Raw genomic sequence first — 23,703 nt, 5'->3', positions numbered from 1 at the left:
TGCTATTTTGGGACCACGCGTGAGCTGTTGTTTTCAAGAGAGTGAATCATTTTTTTAGACGGCAGTATCTTGTTTCTTTGTTGAATACAAAAGAAGAGCTGAATGTTCAACTAGTCGGAGATCTGAGGAAGGAAATGTGTCCATCTGGAAGCACAGAGGTCTCCTGCTAATAGCACAGTCATTTCCTTGTACAAAGCTTTCCTGATTAGGAGATGCTCATATTATAACACTTGTCTTTTGTTCCTAGACAGATGCAGATTGTATTTCAGATTATTGTAAAGTTTAAGCTAAATGTATATATTAAGTTCTTTTAATGGCTTTCTAAGCACTTTTAAACCTCATTAAAAGTAAACATTCACTTGAGAACAAAGAGACAAAGGATAGTTCACCCTATTACACATCATTTACATTCCCTTATGTCATTCCAAACGCAGTTTTTGCTGTCTTAAACTTAAAAGAGAAGTTCACTTCCAGAACAAACATTTCAAGATAATTTACTCACCCACTTTTCATCCAAGAAGTTCATGTCTTTCTTTGTTCAGTTGTAAAGAAATTATGTTTTTGAGGAAAACATTTCAGGATTTCTCTCCATATAGTGGACTTCTATGGTGCCCCCGAGTTTGAACTGCCAAAATGCAGTTTAAATGCAGCTTCAAAGGACTCTAAACAATCCCAGCCAAAGAAGAGAGGTCTTATCTAGCAAAACGATCGGTTATTTTGTAAAAAAAAAAAAATTGACAGCGATGTAGGCCGATTTTGAAGTTGGAGAAGAAAATTAGATGCGAGTTTTACGACCTACCCTAACTGTCATGAACCGGAATACACATAGTTGACGCAGAGCTAGACAAGATAATCATTTGAGGTTAAGAAGTACATAAATTTCAATTTTTTTTTATTTTTTTTTTTGAAAATAACCGATCGTTTTGCTAGATAAGACCTCTCTTCTTTGGCTGGCATTGTTTAGAGTCCTTTGAAGCTGCATTTAAACTGCATTTTGGAAGTTCAAACTCAGGGGCACCATAGAAGTCCATTATATGGAGAGAAATCCTGAAATGCTTTTCTCAAGAAACATAATTTCTTTACAACTAAAGAAAGAAAGACATGAACATCTTGGATGACAAGGGGGTGAGTACATTATCTGTACATTCTTGTTCTGGAAGTGAACTTCTCCTGTAAGAAAACTCAAAAAATGTCCCCATAAGTGATCCATATTCAAGTCCTCTGGTGCAAAAACACAATATCGAAATCATTTCAGACACCCACGCTTTTTTTAGAATATCTGCACAATGCAGAGAGTTTAAGAGAGGTATATATCATTCCCAGGTGTTTCCTAACCCTGTGTTGTGTTTTTGCAGAGTTGCCGTGAGGGGGGTGACTGCTGTAGCGCTGGACCCCTGGAGCAGGACAGAATGACGTCAAAGACCAGCAGCCCCAGACCCTTCAGAAATTGACCCGGGATGGAGCTGAAGGTGTGGGTCGATGGAGTCCAGCGCGTGGTCTGTGGGGTCACAGAGGCCACCACCTGCCAGGAAGTGGTCATCGCTCTGGCTCAAGCCATTGGTAGGGAGTCTCAAAATGAAGTTGCTCTTTGCATGCAGTCAATCATTTCATCAAGCCATCCTATCTGTGTATGACTTTTCTCTTTCAGACGAATACAATCGGAGTTATATTACAAAAATGTTCTGACTCTTCCAAGCTTTAAAGTGGTCATGGATGCCCATTTTCAACTTAATGTGATTCTAGTCTACAATATACTTTGGTTAATAATTCTCAATAGTAGTGTAAAAAAAACACCCTTTTACCTTGTCAAGATCAGCTCTGCAAAAAATTAACTAACTAATTTTATTGCATGGTCCTTTAAATGCAAATGAGCTCTGCTCACCCCGCCCCTCTCTGCTGTAGGATGATGAGCCGTAATTTTTACTTTAGCACATCATTAAGAAAGGCTGTTTACAAAGATACATAAAAAACGCTTATACTCACTTCTGCTGTGGGTGAAGCTGCATCAGGACAATTTGCACGAACATAGACGCATATGTAGATCGGGATCTTGCTTATGTCAATCAACTATCATGGGAGCGGCCTCTGTCGGGGTGTGCCGTCACACCGACAAGAAGCTGAGAATGACCTGATTTTGAAAAGGGCATAATACCACTGGGTGGATTTTTTTATCATTGCAGGGTGGTTGTGTACATATACTGCCAACACACATTAATGTCCCTTTAAAATAGCTGTGAATGGGGGATTTTGAAGCCCAAAAAAGTGCATACATCCATCATATAAAGTGCTCCACATGACTTCAGGGGGTTAATAAAGGCCTTCTTAGCCTTCTGGCTATCATCGAAATCCTCAGGCATTATTACGTTTTAAATATGGATATTTTTCTTACAAAAACACATCATTTCGCTACAGGAGGCCACTTTTCACCCCTCGAGCCGTTTTTGTTATGGATGCATGCACTTTATTGGACTTGTTTTGGACTGTTGACAAGAAACACCTGATTATTGCCATAACAGAGCTTGGGAGTGCCAGGATTATTTTTAATATAACTCCGATTGGATTCGTCTGAAAGAAGAAAGTCATATACACCTAGGATGCCTTTAGGTAGGGTTGGGTATCATTTGAATTTTATCCATTCCGATTCTTATCGATTCCTAATTCCGATTCCAATAAGAAAAAAAAATCCATTAAAAAGCTTTGGGTCAAACATTTAGATGTCAAACATGTCTTTTGCCTATGGTTTTACCCAAAAAATAACTAAAGACTAATATAAATTTCAAACATTAAATTGTTAAAGACAAGTAATAAAATAGGAACAAACAAATCTATTAGCAATAGCATAAATAAAACCAAACAAATGTCAGGTACAGAAATAAATAAAATATTGATTAATCCTCAATAAATTTATAAACGATATTCAGTCAGTTAATGATTTTTCTTTTGTTCTTTGATTAACATTAATGACGGGCGCCACGTTTATTAGACGACTGTCTCTTTAACACCGGACACAGATCTAAAAATATTGTGACGCATTCTTTCTCATCTGTTTACGTTCACTCAAGACAAAAAAACGCTGTGTTTATGAGGATATTTCGCAATTTACCAACCCAACCCTTCCTGTAGGGTGAGTAAATAATGAGCTAATTGTCATTTTTGGGTGAACTAACAACTAAAAACTGAACTAGCCTTTAACAAATTAGACATTCTGGTCACTTCATGCGTTTTTCTCTAATCGGATAGCAATCTGGTCGTAAAAAGACCTGTAAATGCCCTCCAAAAAGCTTTCGAACTTTTTTTTAAATCGATCACTCAGGAGGTGGTCTGTTTGCATTCCAGACAAAACTGGATAAGTGTAAATACGTCTTGTTGTTTTAACCACAAACATCAATTTTACTCCTCCCAAAATGTTAAAATAATAAGCATGTGAAAGCATGTTATAGTCAGATATGACAGCACTAATGCAACACAAGAGTATCTCTTCAGCAAGCTGACACACAAACTGTCGCAAAACCTCAACACACAATCATCTTCATCAAAAGTAGTTAGAATAAATTGTCTTTGACCTTAAAATTCTTGCATATAGTGCAAGAATTGAAGATCGGATTTAGATCTGTTTTGCACTTTTAGGAATACTATTTAGGCCCTATCCCAAAAGGCACACTTCAAGTAGACTTGTGGTCTTGTGGATTTACAATGACTCCCACATGCTCATCCTCATGTAGTACACAAGACCAAAGGGTGTCCCATTTGTTTAGGTTTGGCCCATGAGCGCCCCTTTGCGACTGTTATGCACCCTTGATGCACACTTCTGCTGAGCAGACCTCCATTCAACAGTCAGAGCAGCATTATGTCAATAAAGTGTGGATTCAGAGGAAGAACGCAATTAGAGTGCCATTGGGGACGAGTGTTAGTGACTCAAATGAGTAGATGGTTCAATGAAATGAATCATCTGAACAAACTGATTCACCCAAATGAATCAGACATTCCAACAAATATGACACTGATAAACAGTTCTGTCATGCTACTGCTATCTGTTTAAAAAAACTGCTCTTTACTGGAAAAGAACTTGTGCTTCTATTTTTGGTTGGTTACGCCGAGCAGTGACTTAAATCATGGAAGCTATACACATACGTTTTCAGTAATGCTGAAACCATCTGGCATCCAGGTTGATTGAGTAATCATCATTCATTTTATAATTAAAAAGAAGATTAAGTGTCGGAGAGTTTGTATTGGCTTTCCAACAGCTTGAGACTAGTTTAACAGCTTGACTAAAGACATCAGCCATATTTGAAAAAGTTTCAAGGAGAGGGTCCAAACGGTCTACGAAGCAGATTTCAGTTAATTACATCACCAGTGGGATCACCAAAGCAATTTGTTTTTGATTCAAACCTGTCTTGGTTGACGTCACCGTTTGATTCTATTTTCAGCTGCACTCAGAGTGGTAGAATCCATGGGCCCCCTCTTGTATTAGCGAGAAAAGAGCTGGCGCAACCAAAGTGCCCGCTGACATGGAAAATCTGACTCATTCTACTGAAAGACAAAAAATCGTAACACCACCTCAATCCCCTTTGACAGTTTTGGGAGTAATCTGTATGTTTTTACAAAGGGAAGAAGGTATATAAAAGTGTATCTTCAGATGAAGTGCACTGAACTTATAAAGAAGAATTATTCAGTCATTTTGCCCATTTAAGCAAATGATATGGTAGTGGGGAAGAACATGATGGGCGGAAGAGGGTGGAACGGGATTGGGAAAAACATTCCTAATATATTAGTGTATTCACATAACAGTGCTATAAGTCATAACATGACAGATTTAAATAAGAATTACACTGTGTTTTTTTCCATTAAAGGATTAGTTCACTTCCAGAATGAACATTTCAAGATGTCCAAGATGTTCGTGTCTTTCTTTCTTCAGTCGAAAAGAAATTTACGTTTTTGAGGAAAACATTCCAGGATTTTTCTCCATATAGTGGACTTCAATAAGGATCAACGGGTCCAAATTGCAGGTTCAGTGCAGCCAAGGAATAAGGGTCTTATTTAGTGAAACCATCAGTCATTTTCTAAAAAACAAACAAACAAACATTTATATACGTTTTAACCACAAATGCTCATCTTCCACTAACTCGCACTACATAGTGACATTTGAAAGGTCACGTGTAACGTAGGCGGATTTATCGACCCAGTGTTCACAAAGTGAACATACAAAGAACGCCCTTTACAAAAAAGGTAAAACAATTAAATGATGTTGTATGATTTTGAAGGTGGAGGATAAAATGAGATGGAGTTTTTCGCCTACTCTACCTTTTTGAACTGAAGTACACAGACGAAGAACTATTCACGATGAGCATTTTTGAAACAGAAATATAAAAAATAAAGTTCAAATTATGAGAATATAGTCGAAATATAGGCTATAGGCCTACTCTCAAAATATTGTAACTCTCATTTCTACGTTTTAATTTCACAAAACATTTCCAACCTTATTCTTAAAATATTTTGACTTATTCTCGTAATATTTAAAATTTATTCTCAAAATTTCAACTTTATTCTTATAGTATTTTGACTTTATTGTAATATTTCGACTATATTCTTGTAATATTTAGATTTTATTCTCGTAATATTTCAACTTTATTGTTATATTTTAACATAATTCTCATAATTTCAACTTTATTGTAATATTTAGACTTTATTCTCGTATTTCAACTTTAGTCTTATAATATTTCGACTTTATTCTTGTAGTATTTGACTTTATTCTCATAGTATTTCAACTTTATTCTTGTAATATTTCGACTTTATTCCTGTAATATTTCAACTTTATTGTCATATTTAAACTTATTTCAACTTTATTCTCGCAGTATTTGGAATTTATTCTTGTAATATTTTGACTTTATTTTTGTAATATTTCAACATAATTCTCGCAATTTCGACTTTATTCTTGTAATTTTGACTATTTTCATAGTATTTCGTCTTTATTGTAATATTTTGACTTCTCGTAATTTCGACTTTATTCTCGTAGTATTTTGACTTATATTTCGTAGTATTTTGACTTCATTCTCGTAATATTTTAACTTTATTCTCTTAATATTTTGACTTTATTCTCGTAGTATTTCGACTTTATTCCTGTAATATTTTGACTTTGTCATATTTCAACTTTAAAATTTTCATAGTATTTCGACTTTAATCTCGTAGTATTTCGACTTTATTTTCGTAATATTTTGACTTTATTCTCGTAATTTCGACTTTATTGTCATAGTATTTCGACTTTATTCTCGTAGTATTTCGACTTTGTCATATTTCAACTTTATTGTAATATTTCGACCTTATTCTCATAGTATTTTGACTTTTCTTGTAGTATTTCGACTTTATTCTCATAGTATTTCGACTTTATTGTAATATTTTGATTCCTCGTAATTTCGACCTTATTCTCATAGTATTTTGACTTTATTCTCGTAGTATTTCGACTTTATTTTCGTAATATTTTGACTTCTCATAATTTCGACTTTATTCTCATAGTATTTAAACCTTATTCTCGTAGTATTTTGACTTTATTCTCGTAGTATTTCGACTTTATTTTCGTAATATTTTGACTTTATTCTCATAATTTCGACTTTATTCTCATAGTATTTAAACCTTATTCTCGTAGTATTTTGACTTTTTTTCTCGTAATATTTTAGCTTTATTCTCTTAATATTTCGACTTTATTCTCGTAGTATTTTGACTTATTTTCGTAATTTTGACCTTATTGTCGTGATATTTAGATTTTGTCATAATATTTCAACTTTATTCTCGTAGTATTTACACTTTATTCTTGTGGTATTTTGACTTTATTCTTGTATTATTTTGACTTTATTCTTGTAATATTTCAACTTTATTCTTGTATCTTTTATTCAATGTAATCCTTATTCTTTTCCATAGGTCGCACAGGACGCTATACGCTGATCGAAAAATGGAGGGACACCGAGCGACATCTCGTTCCTCACGAGAGTCCGGTGGCCTCTCTGAACACTTGGGGGCAGTATGCCGGTGACGTGCAGTTTATCCTACACCGCACAGGTCCCTCTCTCAATGAGTACCCCTCAACTGAAGGTCTGAACCCTCGAGGCCCAGAGCGTGGCTTGCATCGGCAGAGCCTTCCATTGATGGCCAAGCTTCGAGCTCCAGGTGACCGTTCCCTCCGTCGCCGCGAGCCACGACGCAAATCTCTAACCTTCACCGGTGTGCCCCGCAGCCTGAGGGACATCCTTAGTGGAGGCAGGCTGAGCGACAGTAGTGCCAGACAACGAGAGGTTTTGGTGAGAAGTGCCCACAATTCGCCATCAATGTCCCCTCGGTTATCAGGCCACCGAGTGGAGGATCTTACCCAACTGGTGAGACTGCAAAGGGAGACTCTTTCAGTTCTAGACAGCAGGATGGAGGCGCACGAGGCAGAGCTTCGGATGTTGACGGAGAAAAGAGTTGGACTAGAGGAGGACAAACTGTATGTGAAGATGACAGAGGAAGTTTCAAGGTTGGAAAAGCAAGTGCGGAGGAACAAGGTGGAGATTGAGGAAGAGGAATTCTGGGCAACCGAGCTCGAGATTGAGCGGGAGAGCGAGAGGCAGCTGCAGGAGCGCCTCCAGGAGTTAGCAAGTCGGCTGCGTGGTTGTGAGGTGGATCTGGAACAGCGGCTGATGTCTCTGCAGGGCGTAGAGGCAGGGATAGAGGCTCAAAAGCAGCATAAGGAGATCAGAGAGAGCCAGCAGGCCAGTGAGGGGGAAGTGAAGGCTAGACTTCAGAGAGTAAAAGCAGAGCTCAAGGCTCAAGCTCAACACACGGCCCAGCTTGAAAACAGCTCAAGAGCAGTGGAGCGCTCGCTGGCTGAGTCATGCAAAAGAGTGCAGGTACGTCAAGGTACACAAACAAAAACTTGAGTGTTACTAAAATATAAGCATTGCTTTTCACCAGTATGTTATGTTGGCTGCAAATAAGTCTACACTGCCTGGATAAAACCAGTAAAGGGATAGTTCACATAAACATGAAAATTCTGTCATTAATTCCAAACCCGTAAGAACTTTTGTTCTTCTTCGGAACAAAAATGATGATTTTTTTTGATGAAATTCAAGAGTTTTATGACCTTACAAAGACAGCAATGTAATTGCCACATTCAAGGGCCAGAAAAGTAGTAAGGACATTGTTAAAACAGTCCATGTGACATCAGTGGTTCAACCGTAATTTAAGTTTCACAAGACTATTTTAACAATGTCCTTGCTACCTTTCTGGCCTTGAATGTAGTAATTATGTTGTTGTCTCTGTAGGTTCAGAAAGCTCTCGGATTTCATCAAAAATATCTTAATTTGTGTTTCAAAGGTCTTAGGTGTTATTTATTTTTATGGGTGAACTACCCCTGTAATTGATTTCTGTTCATCTTAGTAATAGTTGTTTGGGTGGTGCAAGATCCCCCAGACGTATTTTAATTCAGCTGTATTTGCTCATGGGCACTAAAGGCTGAAATACCCTACAAAAAACTTTTCTCTAATTTGCAGTCTGGATAAGTTGGTGCTAGTTTCCGAAAGTTTGTGAAAGTCAGAGCTATTCTCCAGATTTTGGCCTGTCGGAGTTGACAGATTTCACATAAAATTGCAGTGATCACTTGCTAACTATTATATAGATATCCATCCAGTTAAAGGATATCAAACATTTTTGATATTTTAAGGCAATGTTTAAACACTTACCATTTGTCATCATTTAGTACTGTGTGATCTTTGTGAGTTGTACAGTGCCATGCAAAAGTATTCATACCCCTACATTTTATGTTATGTTATGTTGCTGCTTATGTTAAACTGCTTTAAATACTTTTTCCCACATCAATTTACACTCCATACACCATAATGGCAAAGCAACAAAAAAAGTTTTTTAACATCTTTTCAAATGTATTAAAAATAAAAAACTTAAATTATTCCCTTGCAGATGTATTCATACCCTTATCTGAGACAGTTGAAATTTAGCTCAGGAGCATTCATATTGCTTGTAGCAAATTCAATTAAATGGGCATGATTTAGAAAGGCACTCACGTCTTAATGAAATGTCTAACAGCTGAAAATGCTGAAAACTGCCTGTAGAGCTCAGAAACAGGACTGCGTCAAGCCACATATCTGGGGAAGAGTTCAGAAAAAATTCAGCTGCATTGAAGGTTCACAGAAGCATGAAGTCTCCATTATCCATAATGGAAGAAGTCTTAAACAACCACAACGTTTCCTAGATCATTCACAGCCTCAGACTGGGCAAACTGAGCAATTGATGGAGAAGGCTTTGGTTAGAGTGGTGACCAAGAAGCTGATAGTCACTCTAGTTGAGCTCCATGATTATATATGCAGATTGGAGAAATTTACAGAAGGACAAACATAACTGCAACACCAATCTGGGATTTATGGTAGTGTGGCAAGACTCAATCCCTCCTCAGTGAAGACACATGAAAGCACACTTGGAATTTGCAAAAACGAAAAAGCACCTAAAGGACCCTCAGACTGTGAGAAACAAGATTCTCTGGTCTGAAGAACCTCAATTCCAAGCATAATTTTTGAGGGAAACCAGGCACTGCTCATCACCTGCAGAGTACCATCCCAAAAGTAAAGTGTGCTGGTAGCAGCCTCATGCTGTGGGGCTTTGTAAAGCTTAATGAAAACCCAGTTCAGAGCATTCAGAACCTCAGACTGGGCAGAAGGTTCACCTTTCAACAGGACAATGACCCTAAGCACACAGAAAGAGTGGCTTATAGACAACTCTGTGAATGTCCTTGAGTGGCTCAGCCACAGCTTGGGCTTGAACCCAATCAAACATTTCTGGAAAAAACCTGAAAGTGTCTGCCAGCCCCCATCCAAGATGACAGAGCTTGAGAGGTGATGAGGTGAGGCAAAGAATGGCAGATAATTGCCAAACGTTGATGTGAAAGGCTTGTCACATCATACCCAAAATACTTGAGATGCTTCAGCTAAGTACTGAGATAAAGGTATGAATACTTATGCAATGTACTTATTTATTTAAGGGTTTTTTTTTTACTGTTAATAAAATTAAGAAGTTGTGACTATTCTGTTTTTACTTTGCCAATATGGTGTATGGAGTGTACACTGATTTAATCAGTTTACACTAAATTTAAAGCAGCAACTTAAAATGTGAAGGGGGTATGAATACTTTTGCAAGGCACTGTATGTCCATTTTTTTTATGTCTGGCAAGTGAATGATGCCTAGTGTTTCGAATCTGTTCAGATTTGAAGAGTTCATGCAGAGCTACACAAGATGAGTGTTTGAGGTTAAAAAGTAAAAAAAAAAAAGTTTTAATTTTTTTTTTAGAAAATAACAGATCGTTTCGCTGAATAAGACCTTTTTTCTTCTGCTGGGATCATTTAGAGCCCTTTGAAGCTGCATTTAAACTACATTTTGGAAGTTCAAACTCGGGGGCACCAAAGAAGTCCATTATATGGACAGAAATCCTGAAATGTTTTCCTCAAAAAACACAATTTCTTTTTGAAGAAAAAAGGACATGAACATCTTAGATGACAAGTAACACATTTCAGGATTTCTCCCCATATAGTGGACTTCTGTGGTGCCCCTAAGTTTGAACTTCCAAAATGCAGTTTCACAGCCGAGGAAGAAGGGTCTTATCTAGGTTATTTTCAAAAAAAAAATTAATTTTATATACTTTTTAACCACAAATGCTCATCTTGTCTAGCTCTGCGTGAACTCTGCGTATTCCGGTTCAAGACAGTTAAAGGATAACTATTGCCAAAATGCAAACTGGGCCGTTTTTTTTTTTTTACTGAAAACGAGACAAGCTTATATCTAAAAGCATAATTACGACAAACGAGCCGTTTTTGAGATTGACCGTGATTTCGTTTTGTGGTCAATGGCCGGTGAATGGGAGTACTAGGGGCATAACTTTGAGCGCATCAAAATCGATATTTTTACAACACTAAGAAGGCTCGACACACCATGAAACTTTGCTCGAAGTATCGCCTGGGTCTCTACACATGAACTCGAGCATTGAGAACATTGTTTGTGTACACAGAGTTTACTAAAAAGAACGTTTTTGAACAACTCACTTTCACTGTTTGAGTTTCCGCTCACGGCCGTCTTGCCAGTCAAGAGGTGTCGATCTCCGAATGCGAGGATGGATAGCTCCTAAAGCATATTTCCATATAAATGCACGGCTAATTCGTTGTTTTGTCACAAGTGAAAAACAATATTAACCTTCTAGTTGTAAAAAGAGCCTCATATAAGCCTAATATTTCGTCCTGTGGAGTCCATTCATTCGCATTCGGAGATCGACACTTCTTGACTGGCAAGACGGCCGCGAGGGGAAACTCAAACAGTGAAAGCGAGTTGTTCAAAACCTTTCTTTTTAGTAAACTCTGTGTACACAAACAATGTCCTCAATGCTCGAGTTCATGTGTAGAGACCCAGAACAAAGTTTCATGGTGTGTCGAGCCTTCTTAGTGTTGTAAAAATATCGATTTTGATGCACTCAAATTTATGCCCCTAGTACTCCCATTCACCGGCCATTGACAACAAAACGAAATCACGGTCAATCTCAAAAACGTCTCGTTTGTCGTAATTATGCTTTTAGATATATGTTTGGATAAACCAGCAAAACATTGATGCAGGTTGACAAGCCTCAACAAATGGTGAACAGCATGGCTGGCTAAGGTACACCAACTAGACTAGTAGCAAACTGGAATGAACTAGCAAAGAACTTCAAACACGTTACATCTAAAACATTTCTCACTTCTTGAGATTGCTGTAAATGCAGAAATGACACATCTGTTTGGAATCATGAGCTAATTATGTGGAACTACATTGGATCTAGTTGTTACTGCATTGCTGCCGGCTGAATGCCAGTTGCAGTACTACACAAACATTTCATTAGCACCTTCTCCACCCTCTTTTCCCCCCAGGAGAGTCAGTACGAACTGGAGCAGCTTACCAAAGAGTTAAGGCAGGTAAACCTACAACAGTTCATACAACAAACAGGCACCAAAGTCACGGTTCTGCCTGTGGAGCCTGGCGATGAGGACTCCAGCAATGCAACAGATGATAAAGGTATTATGTTTGAAAATATATCTAAAGCCCCATGAACAGTTAGGACTCAGCATGAAGGAAGACAAGGCCTCAACCATAATGAGTAATAAGTCATTTTACAAGTGTCATTAACAACCGCATCTGGTTTTAATTTAGCGCAGTGCCAAGTAGCTTTTCACTTGCAAAAAGCTGCAGGCTTATGTAGGACAGAGTTGTTTCCTGCAAAACAAATAAGGCTGAGAGTGATTCAGAGTTTTTCTGCGCTCCTTCGTCAGTGCCGTGACAGATTACAGTTGCAACGATTGACTCAGCGGTCTTGCCTCTGTCATTTACTCCGTCGAGTACAAGACGCTGTTATTTCTTTCGGGCTTTATTGACGTCAAGCCTGGATGAGAAATAACATTACAGTCGCAAGCCTTCTGTTTGTACGTGTCACTGAGGTCGAAGTGTTTCCTATTATTGTTTATGTTACTAGTCCAAAGTGCCACCCTGTGGTTAGAGTTGGTACGGTACATATTATTCCTGCAAACATGGCCAAATGGTTTGATATCCAAAGGCTTGGCTAATTGGTTAATTAAAAGGCTAATTTGTGTATTAGAATACTGCAGCCTGAATCTGATCAAAGAATGAGGTAAAATCACATGATATTATTTCCAGTTCATTTGTCACACCAGAAATGTCAGCTTTTTAGTACTGATCTGAATAAGATATTTCACACGAAAGACGTTACATATAGCCCACAAGAGAAAGTAATAGTTGAATAAAAATGACCCTGTTCAAAAGTTCACATACACCTAAATGATCCAGTTTTTTTTGTTTGTTTAGTGATAGTTGTTCATGAGTCCCTTGTTTGTCCTGAACAGTTAAACTGCCTGCTGTTCTTCAGTAAAATCCTTCAGGTTCCACAAAATCTTTGGTTGTTCAGCCTTTTTGTGTATTTGAACCTTTTCCAACAATGACTGTATGATTTTGAGATCCATCTTTCACACTGAGGACAACTCATATGCAACTATTACCGAAGGTTCAAACACTTTTGCTGATGCTTCAGAAGGACAAACCAACCGTTAAGAGCCAGGGGTGTAAACTTTTGAACAGAATGAGGATTCAAAACCTTGGTTAAAAACTTTTTGACCAGGTCAGGGTAAATTGAACTTATTTTGTCTTCTGGCAAACATGCAAGTATCTTCTGTAGCTTCTGAAGGGCAGTACTAAATGAAAAAATATGATATTTAGGCAAAATAAGAAAAATGTACACATTCGGTTCAAAAGTTTTCACCCCCGGCTCTTAATGCGTTGTTTTTTCCTTCTGGAGCATCAGTGAGCGTTTGAACCTTCTCTCATAGTTGCTTACGAGTCCCTCAGTTGTCCTCCGTGTGAAAAGCTGGATCTCAAAATCATCTAGTCATTGTTGGAAAGGGTACAAATACACAAAAATGCTGGAAAACCAAAGAATTTGCGGGACTTGAAGGACTTTTCTGAAGAACAGCAGGCAGTTGAACTGTTCAGGACAAACAAGGGACTCATAAATAACACCGAATTAAGAATCAAGTGTATGTAAACTTTTGAACAGGCTCAGTTTTATAAATTCAACTATTATTTTCTCTTGTGGACTATATGTAAACACCTTTTCAGTACTAAATATAATATAACATTCTACAGAAATAGTAGTATGGTGGTCTGATATTCAAAACAAGCAACTGTCATTGGAAAAAGCAAAGATCTATGGAAAAACCTGGTCAAGACTGCACTAATTTCGATTGTATTCTTGAGTTCGTAGCACATAATTAAAATGACCTATTAGACAACGTTCTTCACTTTAATTGTTTTCTTTGATTTCCCAGACTTTGCTGCATTAACCGGCTCACTGAAACGGCCAGGGCTATCTCTTCCAGTGGTCGGCAGCATCCGCGGACTCCATAGTCCGATCTCCTCAGGTTTGAATCCTGAGGGCATCTACGTTTGAGGACCATAAATCACTTCAGCAGAAGTAATTCAGAACCCCTGGGGCCTCATTTATAAAACTTTCTTACGCACTGATTTGATCTTAGAGTGTTCGTACGATCAAATCCACGTCAAAGTACAGATTTATAAAAACCGTCTTTGAAGTGGAAAAGTACTTATCTCCACGTCATATTCCAGCTTGGCGTACGACCGTTTCCTTGTGGTAATGTCTGGTATTACAGATAGTTCAGCCTCACTATAATTTGATTTCTTGCGCTTCTTTTTACTTGCCATTGTCACAGAGTTTTTGCTTTAGGAATGAGCTCATTTATGTTTATTAATTAAGCAGGGGCATTTCGACGGCGGAACATTCAGCTGCACACAAATCCATGATCATTTGTGATTTATAACCGAATGACTGGCGTACATAGTGTGTACGTTCGTTTTCTCTGAATCGCTCTTACGATCAAATCAGAAAAGTTCTTAGATAAAATCAAGGATGGTTTCTACGCAAGTCTTTATAAATGAGGCCCCAGGTTTTGGACTGTAATATTTTTACTCACTGCTACTTCACACAAAACCGACAGCAGATTTGCTCAACTTGAAGGAGAACTTCAATTCCTTATTATAATACTTGATCTTGATCACAAGCTGCATAGCATTTCCAATACAAACTATAAGTATGCTGGTTTTCGTATAGTATCATAGCATCTACTGTTAGAAAGTGGTACCTGTAACCTTGTCATATAAACTAGTAGATGAAGGATGAATGACTTTGGAAGCATAAATATATTTTTGTATTCTTTATTTTAGCCTCTTGAAACATTTGTATGAATGTGTTCACATTTGTGTTTACTGTTAGAGACCAAGAGATCAGTCTGACCTGTGATATTTAGTTTTTTTTTTTTAAACATTTCATACTTTGTACATGTTTTACTGTTGAGCCAAAGACAATCACATATTTTAGTTTTACTGCATGACTGCAAAATATTGTACTCCTTGCTTTAAGTTTGCCAATGTTTGAAATATGCATACAATGTAACTGACTTATTGCTCGAAAATGTACTTTTACTCTTGAAGGTTCACTCAAAACGCTCATGTTATTCTTAACTTTTTATGACTTGGGAGATATATTGTTTTGAGGGAATTTTCATTTTGGCTGAATTATACCTTTAGTATTATAATATGTTTTATATCATTTGTTTCAATATATGAAATCACAGCTATTTAGCTGCAAGTAGTGCCTTTCTGAAATTCAATCCAAGCCATGTTAGGATCAACTTTAATGATGGTGCAAGCATGTTGACTCTGTGAACTAGATTTCAGTATTTTCAGTGTATATGTAAAATATATTATGATGTTTAATGCTCAGACTTGTTTTGTATGTATGCCTGCATTTAATTTCAGTAGATGTGGGGGTGTTTAAACTTTTTAACGTTTTAATTGATTCCTACAGTCAAGCATGTGCTATCATTTTTGTACTTTAACATAGAAAAGCTTCATAGAAACCCCTAAAATCTATATATAGTGCTGTGAATCACTATTAAAACCAAATCACCCCATATGGATGCTTCTTATTTTACAACATAACCTTTTTGAATAATAAAGTTGAGGTCAAACGTTTACATACACCTTGCAGAATCTGCAAAATGTTCATTATTTTACCAAAATAAGAGGGATTGTACAAAATGCATGTTATTTTTATTTAGTACTGACCTGAATAAGATATTCCACATATTTACATATAGTCTACTCTTCAAGAGAAAATAATAGTTGAATTTATTTTGAGATCCATCTTTTCACACTGAGGACAACTGAGGGACTCATATACAACTTTTAAACAAAGGTTTAAAAGCTCAGTGATGCTTCAGAAGGAAACGCCATTAAGAACCAGGGGGTGTAAACTTTTGAACAGAAGGCAGATTCAAAACCTTGGTTGAAAACTGACTAGATCAGGGTAAATTGAACTTATTTTGTCTTCTGGGAAACATGCAAGTATCTTCTGTAGCTTCTGAAGGGCAGTACTAAATGGAAAAAATATGATATTTAGGCAAAATAAGAAAAATGTACACATCTTCATTCAAAAATTTCAACCCATGGTTTTTCCTTCTGAAGCGTCAGTGAGCGTTTCAACCTTCTGTAATAGTTGCATATGAGTCCCTCAGTTGTCCTCAGTGTGAAAAGATGATCTCAAAACCATACAGTCATTGTTGGAAAAGGATCAAATACACAAAAATGCTGAAAAACCAAAGAATTTGTGGGACCTGAAGGATTTTCTAAAGAACAGTGGGCAGTTTAACTGTTCAAGACAAACAAGAGACATCTTTTATGTGAAATATCTTATTCAGGTCAGTCCTAAATAAACAAAAAATAGTATTTAGTATGATCCCTCTTGTTTTAATAAAATAATTAACATTTTACAGATTCTGCAAGGTGTATTTAAACGTTTGACCTCAACTAGATATGCAAAATCAAGTGTAACAGCAAGAGAACAGAATTGGCACCCGATTAAAATGAAACGTAAGCCACATTTGTGTGTCCAGCTTAGTCCTACTTATTCTCAGGACTGGGCGAACAAGTCCCTCATGTTGTGAAAACCGCCGTCCCACAGTATGTGGGGTTTAACTACAGCCAGTATGGGGCTGCAGGGAGCTCCAGCCAGACAAAACGCCTCGTCCACATCCAGACCCCATTCCCGAAGAGTTTTCAGAGCAGAGGCGCAGACGTTTCTAGAGCCCCATGAGGTTAAGACACAGGTGCAGAGCGGGCTGTTCTCTTGCCCGAACCTCCTCCTCATCTCACCGATCAGAACGGCAAACTCCTTCATGCTGATCTGGTAACGTAAGACCAGGTTAATACGACTAATAAAGCTTAAAGGAACGCTCCACTTTTTTTGGAAATGGGCTCATTCTCCAACTCCCCCCGAGTTAATAAGTTGAGTTTTACCGTTTTGAAATCCATTCAGTCGTTCTCCTGTTCTGGCGATATCACTTTTAGCATAGCTTAGCATAGATCATTGAATCCTATTAGACCAATAGCATCGCGTTCAAAAATGACCAACGAGTTTCCATATTTGTCCTATTTAAAACTTGACTCTTCTGTAGTTATATCTTGTACTAATACCGGCGGAAAATGAGATTAGGAACTACACTTCCATTCCGGCGTAATAGTCAAGGAAGTTAGCTGCCGTAATATGGCCGAAGCAGGCGCAGTAATATCACGCAGCACATGTGCAAATGCTAACCTATCTGAGAACTAATTTCAGGCGCTGCGTGATATTACTGCGCCTGCTTCGGCCATATTACGATAGCAAATTTCCTTGACTATTACGCCGAAATGGAAGTGTAGTTCCTAATCTTATCGGCCTAAAAAAATCGCAGCTTTACATTTTCCGCCGGTCTTAGTACACGATATAACTACAGAAGAGTCAAGTTTTAAATAGGTCAAATACCGAAACTCGTTGGTCATTTTTGAACGCGATGCTATTGGTCTAATAGGATTCAATGATCTATGCTAAGCTATGCTAAAATAGCCTGGGTGTCCCCATGCTGCCTTCCGCACAGCGCGATTTTATTCACGCTGGAAGGTAGCATGGAAACCATGGACCAAATTTTCACCTCAGATAGGGAACCAATCACAGAACGGGGAGGGAGCAGCAAGACGATGACGCCTTCTATGCGACTCACCGAAGCAGTTTGTTTATAACTATGGTTCTAGCATGGCAGCAAGTTATCATTCGATGCAGCCGTTCACATGTCGCGCCTAAAAACGCGTGGAAAACGCTAGCCGCGTCGCTTTCTCCTTTCCAAACCGCTCTGTAGCTTGCACATGGAAAACGCGAGCGCGTCGCTTCCATTATGCGCGCACATACTGCGCGTCTACATTTGAAATAACAAACTTTAGCGCGCAAAAGACGCGACATGTAAACGGCCCCTTAGATAGTGTTCTAAGTAGTTTAGAACGCAAGTTTATTTTGAAAAAAAGAGCAACTTTTGGCGTTAAACCATCGCTCTGTATACGTGATTGAAACGATTGGCTATGAGCTAGGCACAGGCGCATTTGATAGACATTCGTAGCGCCCAATAAACGGCTCTGGGCATTCGTAAACCACGCCTCAAATACGAGAAAATGAACATGTGGTTCCCAGACCACGAATCATATGACGAAGTCATAACGTGGTCTGGCGTTAGCCAGGCTAATGCTAAAAGTGATATCGCCAGAACAGGAGAACGGCTGAATGGATTTCAAAACGGTTAAACTCAACTTATTAACTCGGGGGGAGTTGGAGAATGAAAAGTGGAGTGTTCCTTTAAAAATCAGTGCTGGAGCAAAAAAAGATACATGATTTACCTTTGCTGCTTTTAAGGTCTCTATTTGGGTTTCACTGAATCCAAAACCTGAAAGACCATCAAGCGAATCCTCTGAGAAACCGATAACGTCACCTGAGAAAAGGACTTTTAGCTGATTGAGGACGTGATCGTCAGCCTGGTCGTACAGCAAAGCAGCTGGAATTCCTAAACTCAGCAAAATGTGCAAACAGATTAAAATAAATCTAAAATCTTGTACTTGTTAAATGTTCATGAGGTGATTTACCTGTATGCAGAGCTTCATAGACATCATCCTTGTCTGTAGAGAGAAACAACTTCACTTTGTTTGACTGAAGAGTATTTATGAGTTCTTCCTTTTTGCAAAAGAAAAATTTGCCTATTTCTAGACCTGGTGATAGAAAGCAATGCAAAATAAGAACATAGCCACATCAATAAAAAGCTTATTTATTCAGCTTTTAGATAATGTATAAATCTAAAATTCAAAAAATTGACCCTTATGACTGGTTTTGTGGTCCACTGTCACATATAAAAAAGTGTATATACAAAAATGAATTTTATTGACTTTTTTCAAAGAATTCAAGGCACAAGTGCCATGTTTGTTTAGTATCACTGTGGGACATCTTAAATATTTTTGCAAACTTATAAATGTAACTGTAAAAGTAACATGAAAATATGATTTTTAAACATTAAATATATCACTTGCCATAAAATGGTGACTCCAGTTAGTCTTAACCTGTCATATTTTATATAACATAAAATTTAATAAAATAGTCAAAACTGTGTTAAGAAAAAAATTACAGGATTCCAAACTGAGAAATATTAACTACTAAACATTTTAATATCTATTTTAAGAGCATCTCGTTTTACAACAAAAAAAAATAACAATAATTGCCGTTCAAGTTTGGAATCAGTACATTTTTTTTTTTTTTTTAAATAAGTCTCTTCTGCTCATCAAGGCTGCATTTATTTGATCAAGAATACAGACAAAAACTAATATTGTGAAACACTATTACAATTTAAAATAAAGTTTTTCTATTTTAATATACTTTAAAATGTAATTTATTTCTGTGATGCAAAGCTGAATTTTGAGCATCATTACTCTAGTCTTCAGCGTCACATGATCCTTCAGAAATCATTCTAATAGAACAGCATTTATTTAAAATAGAAATCTTTTTTAACAATATACACTACTGTTCAAAATTTTAGGGTGTTAAACTGATAAAAAAAAGAAATAGTAAAAACTCTATTGTTACAAAAGATTTCTATTTAACATGAATGCTATACTTTTAAGCTTTTTATTCATTAAAGAATCCTGAAAAAACTATCACGTTTCAAAAAAGTATTAAGAAGCATAATAAATCAGCATATTAGAATGATTGACCGTAGTAATGATGCTGAAAATTCAGCTTTGCATCACAGAAATAAATTATATTTCAAAGTACATTAAAATGCATAAGTTATTTTAAATTGTAATAAATACAGTTTTTTTTCTGTATTTTTGATCAAATAAATGCAGCCTTGAAGAGTATAGACTCCTTTAAAAAACATTAAAAATCTTACCGATCTCAAACTTTTGAACAGCAGTGTTAAAAATGTCTTTACCAAAGGGAACTTACCATAATGCTTCACACTCTCAACTATCTTCAATTTGACTTCTTCTGAACACTCCTTTGCAATGAGGATCACTTCAAAAAGCAAAGACTCGGTCTTGTTCTTTTCCACAAGTCTCTCATTCACTGTTTGCACAGCCTACATTGACAGCAAGCATTTTAAAATCACAATACACCTCCTTTGAGAAATTAGCAATGCATATAACATCTAATAACCTTTCTTACCTTTATAAAAGTAAATGCTCTGCCTTTGGGTAGTGCACCATCTGTGTTTGTGGACGTTAAAAGTGAGTCCAAGTCAAATAGGTCATTATGCTGCAGCGCAATCATAAGAGGACCTGTGTAACTCTGCATAAACAAATGAGATACAGTCATGAATGAGAGTAAATCAACCACTTTATTACGTTTCGTTAGTTACTGGAGTGGATTTGTTTACTACCAGACTTTTGACTTTACCTTTTTATCTTCCATTCTCCAAAATATTCGTCCTTTACCTGCATGAACAGACGCGGAAGTGAAGAAAACGTGCAGAGCGGTTACTTCAACGAACACAAACAAAACCTACGCGTAGTTTTGCAAGTTATGGACACTCCTAAAAGACATATGATGTAATAAAAACTGAAATGGGAGTACCTATATACTTCCCGTCTGCTTCACGCTGCACTACAACAAACCAAGTGTACTGTAGTGCTGCTGTCATTCACTTTCATTGTAATCCGCTGCCACCCTGCGCTCTGGAGCGGCACAACGTATGACTCAGATTAACTAATGCTGATGTAGTTTGTTTTCGTATTAAAATATCCGTTTATAAAAGTCTGTGTGTGTCATATGAAGAACCATTCAGTAATGCTGCTTATTTTAGGTTTATGACTTGTATATACAAAAACTGGGTTATTTTGGAGACAGGCGTCGTTTAAAGTATAACTTGCAGTTCAGCAAGTGAGTAAGATGTTGGTTCAGGGTGTGTTCACACTCTTGTCATGTTTGGTTCGATTAAAACAAACTCTAGTGCGATTGCTCTGTTAGTGCTGTTCATTTAAGTAAGTGTGAACGCTGCTGTCCGAACCCTGGTGCGCACCAAACAAGCGGAGCGAGATCGCTAAAAAGTTGGTTCAATTGAAATATGAATGCAACATGGACCAAATACTTACAGTCAAGCCCGAAATTATTCATACCCCTGGCAAATTCTGACTTAAAGTTACTTTATTCAACCAGCAAGTTTTTTTTTTTTTTTTAATTATAAATGACACAGATGTCTCCCAGAAGACGACGTACCAGAGGCATCATTGTGGAAAAAATTATTACTCATCTTTTATTTACATTTGAACAAAAAGTGGCATGTCCAAAATTATTCATACCCTTCTCAATAATCAATAGAAAAGCCATTGTTGGCTATTACAGCAATCAAACGCTTCCTATAATTGCTGACCAGCTTTTTGCATGTCTCCACTGGTATTTTGGCCCATTCGTCTTTAGCGATGAGCTCCAACTCTTTCAGGTTGGAGGGTTTCCTTGCCATCACCCTGATCTTTAGCTCCCTCCACTGCAAAACGTTAATGTTTTTGTCTGCAAACCATTTCTTCACCGCTTTTGCTGTGTGTTTTGGGTTGTTGTCGTGCTGAAATGTCCACTGGTGCCCAAGGCCAAGTTTCTCTGCAGACTGCCTGATGTTGTTGTTGAGAATTTTGATGTATTGACTCTTTTTAATGGTGCCGTTTACTGTGATTAGGTTCCCTGGTCCAAAGGGTGAAAAACACCCCCAAAACATTAGGTTCCCACCACCATGTTTGACTGTGCCTTATCTGGAGAAGTGGTGTCCTCCTTGGTCTGTGTCCGTGGAACCCAGTGGTGTGCAGTGTCCGTTGGACTGTCTGCCTTGAGATGTTGCCACCAGCAGAGCCCAGATTCATCAGGATGGCCTTGGTGGTGATCCTTGGATTGGATTACCTCTCTCACAAACCTCCTCCAGATTTTTTCACAGTGCGGAACGTCTCGTATTTTTTAATAATTCTTTGCACTGTAGCCACTGGAACTTCAAAACATTTAGATATGGTCTTATAGCCCTTTCCTGACTTGTGAGCAGCCACAATGCACAGCCGCAGGTCCTCAGTGAGCTCCTTTGTCTTGTCTTAGCCATGACTGTCCACAAACCAACAGCAGAGAGCTTCTGTTTTTCAACTGTTGAGTTAAAAACAGCTGTTCCCAATGAATCAGGGTAATTAGGATGCTTTAGAACAGCTTGGACTATTTGGAATGGTGTAGAACTTTGGATTTCCCCATTAACTGTGACAGTTTGCAAAGGGTATGAATAATTTTGGACATGCCACTTTTTGTTCAAATGTAAATAAAAGCTGAGAAAAAAAAATTTCCACAATGATGCCTCTTGAACATCGTCTTATTATCTTTTGGGAGAAGCCTGTGTCATTTTTCCAAAAAAAAAAAAAAACTTGCTGGTTGAATAAAAGTAACTTTAAGTCAGAATTTTCCAGGGGTATGAATAATTTCGGGCATGGCTGTATAAACAAACCAAAAACAGGAAGTAAATATAGCTGCAAACAGCAATTACGGAGGCCATGCACACCAGAGAAAAACTAACGAAATCTTTTTTTGTCAGCTCAGTCTGAAGATGATCTGGCTCGATTTTTGTGAAAATCGGACGAACGGTCGTAAAGGAGTTCCAAAAAGTAAGTTTTCAACATAAATCAAAATGGCGACCAGGAAGTTCGGCCAACTATGGCATAAATGGTATCTATGTTGCCGGCATGACCCAAGGAATATTTTGAAACTACTTTCATTACAATAAGCTAATGCAATCAGCATAAGTAATTAGGATTTTTAGAAATTTCATTATTAATGGTTAATGGATGGTTTATTACTTTTGACCAATAGGTGGTGCTGTTGCCAAATTGATGTTGTGGGGTCAGTGTGAGGTGACAATGGCTCATACAAAGTTTGGTGTCAATAAGCTATGCAGAGATACAGCCTCAAATGCACTTTGGCATCTTTCCAGCAAATCCGATGATGCGTTAAACGAAAATCGGACCAACGGTCTAGGAGGAGTTAGAAAAAGTAGATTTTCAACATTAATCATAAAGGGCAGACAGGAAGTTCGTCCAATTACGCCATAATTGGTATCGATGTTCTCAGCATGACCTAAGAAATATATCAGTTTTATTACAATAATTAAACTAATTTAACCAAAATTTGTACAGTAAGTTTGGTCTCAACACGAAATATATGTCATTTAACCCAACCAATCAGGTTGTGATCGTTTCACTATGCCTTTTAGGTTCGGTATCTTTAGGTTCGCTGTAAAAAAAATGCCAGTGTGAACGCCAAGCGGACCAAGACCAAATGTATAATTTTCCTTTTTGGTTCTGCCCAAATGAACCAAACGAATCAAACTACAAGTGTGAACACACACTTAGACAAACTAAGTTACAAACTAAAGTTAATAGGTGGTAAAGATACGTACGAGTACAGTAATACAGTAATAATTAAGATATTAGCCTAATATTTCAGCTACCTGACCAGAAATGATAAGAACAAACATAAATGTTAACAAGATTCTTGCCCTGGAAATCCTGGTTCAGTTTGGCCAACCACAAATGCCTTTTGTTCCTCAGACAGATTTTTGCACTCTTCTCTTTGATTTGTTATAACTTTTGGCAGTTTATAGTACTCCCAATGTTTTTCCCGGTCTGACTGATTAGTACAGCTCAAAACATGACAATAACTGACCATTTACAGCAGCAATAATCAGCAAAATATGCAAG

At 37.5% G+C, this 23,703-nt stretch overlaps 2 protein-coding genes across 3 annotated transcripts; one reads left to right on the top strand and one right to left on the bottom strand.

The window, feature by feature from the left end:
• The first annotated feature begins 1,359 nt into the window (after positions 1-1,359).
• Positions 1,360-15,551, top strand: rassf8a (Ras association domain family member 8a). Its single transcript, XM_073832071.1, has 5 exons — positions 1,360-1,560; positions 6,913-7,877; positions 11,925-12,069; positions 13,890-14,053; positions 14,527-15,551. The coding sequence occupies exons 1-4, from the start codon at positions 1,458-1,460 to the stop codon at positions 14,009-14,011; spliced, it is 1,335 nt and encodes a 444-aa protein (XP_073688172.1). The 5' UTR covers positions 1,360-1,457; the 3' UTR covers positions 14,012-14,053; positions 14,527-15,551.
• A 517-nt stretch (positions 15,552-16,068) lies between these two features.
• Positions 16,069-20,614, bottom strand: LOC141301875 (cytosolic 5'-nucleotidase 1B). Of its 2 annotated transcripts, XM_073832072.1 has the most exons (7): positions 20,561-20,614; positions 20,384-20,421; positions 20,153-20,275; positions 19,934-20,066; positions 18,583-18,705; positions 18,340-18,503; positions 16,069-16,822 (listed from the first exon to the last, which is right to left on the bottom strand). In XM_073832072.1, the coding sequence occupies exons 2-7, from the start codon at positions 20,396-20,398 to the stop codon at positions 16,550-16,552; spliced, it is 831 nt and encodes a 276-aa protein (XP_073688173.1). In that variant the 5' UTR covers positions 20,399-20,421; positions 20,561-20,614; the 3' UTR covers positions 16,069-16,549. The 2 variants fall into 2 exon arrangements, with proteins under 2 accessions (XP_073688173.1, XP_073688174.1); XM_073832073.1 differs by lacking the exon at positions 20,561-20,614 and having other exon boundaries at positions 18,583-18,615; positions 20,384-20,548.
• Between the last annotated feature and the right edge of the window lie 3,089 nt (positions 20,615-23,703).

The sequence above is a fragment of the Garra rufa genome, chromosome 25 (genome assembly GCF_049309525.1).
Source record: "Garra rufa chromosome 25, GarRuf1.0, whole genome shotgun sequence".
In the NCBI taxonomy this organism is placed as follows: Eukaryota; Metazoa; Chordata; class Actinopteri; order Cypriniformes; family Cyprinidae; genus Garra; species Garra rufa.
Note: the sequence above shows the minus strand (reverse complement) of the source record. Positions and strands in the feature narration are given on the sequence as shown.

Bases quoted from the DNA above. Each gene is read 5' to 3' on its own strand.
- rassf8a (XM_073832071.1), top strand. From the start codon at position 1,458: ATGGAGCTGAAGGTGTGGGTCGATGGAGTCCAGCGCGTGGTCTGTGGG. The intron at 1,561-6,912 runs GTAGGGAGTCTC...TCTTTTCCATAG, and splicing joins CGCTCTGGCTCAAGCCATTG to GTCGCACAGGACGCTATACG. The intron at 12,070-13,889 runs GTATTATGTTTG...TTGATTTCCCAG, and splicing joins CAATGCAACAGATGATAAAG to ACTTTGCTGCATTAACCGGC.
- LOC141301875 (XM_073832072.1), bottom strand. The intron at 18,504-18,582 runs GTAAATCACCTC...TGCTGAGTTTAG, and splicing joins CTATGAAGCTCTGCATACAG to GAATTCCAGCTGCTTTGCTG. The intron at 16,823-18,339 runs GTAAATCATGTA...TTACGTTACCAG, and splicing joins AGACCTTAAAAGCAGCAAAG to ATCAGCATGAAGGAGTTTGC.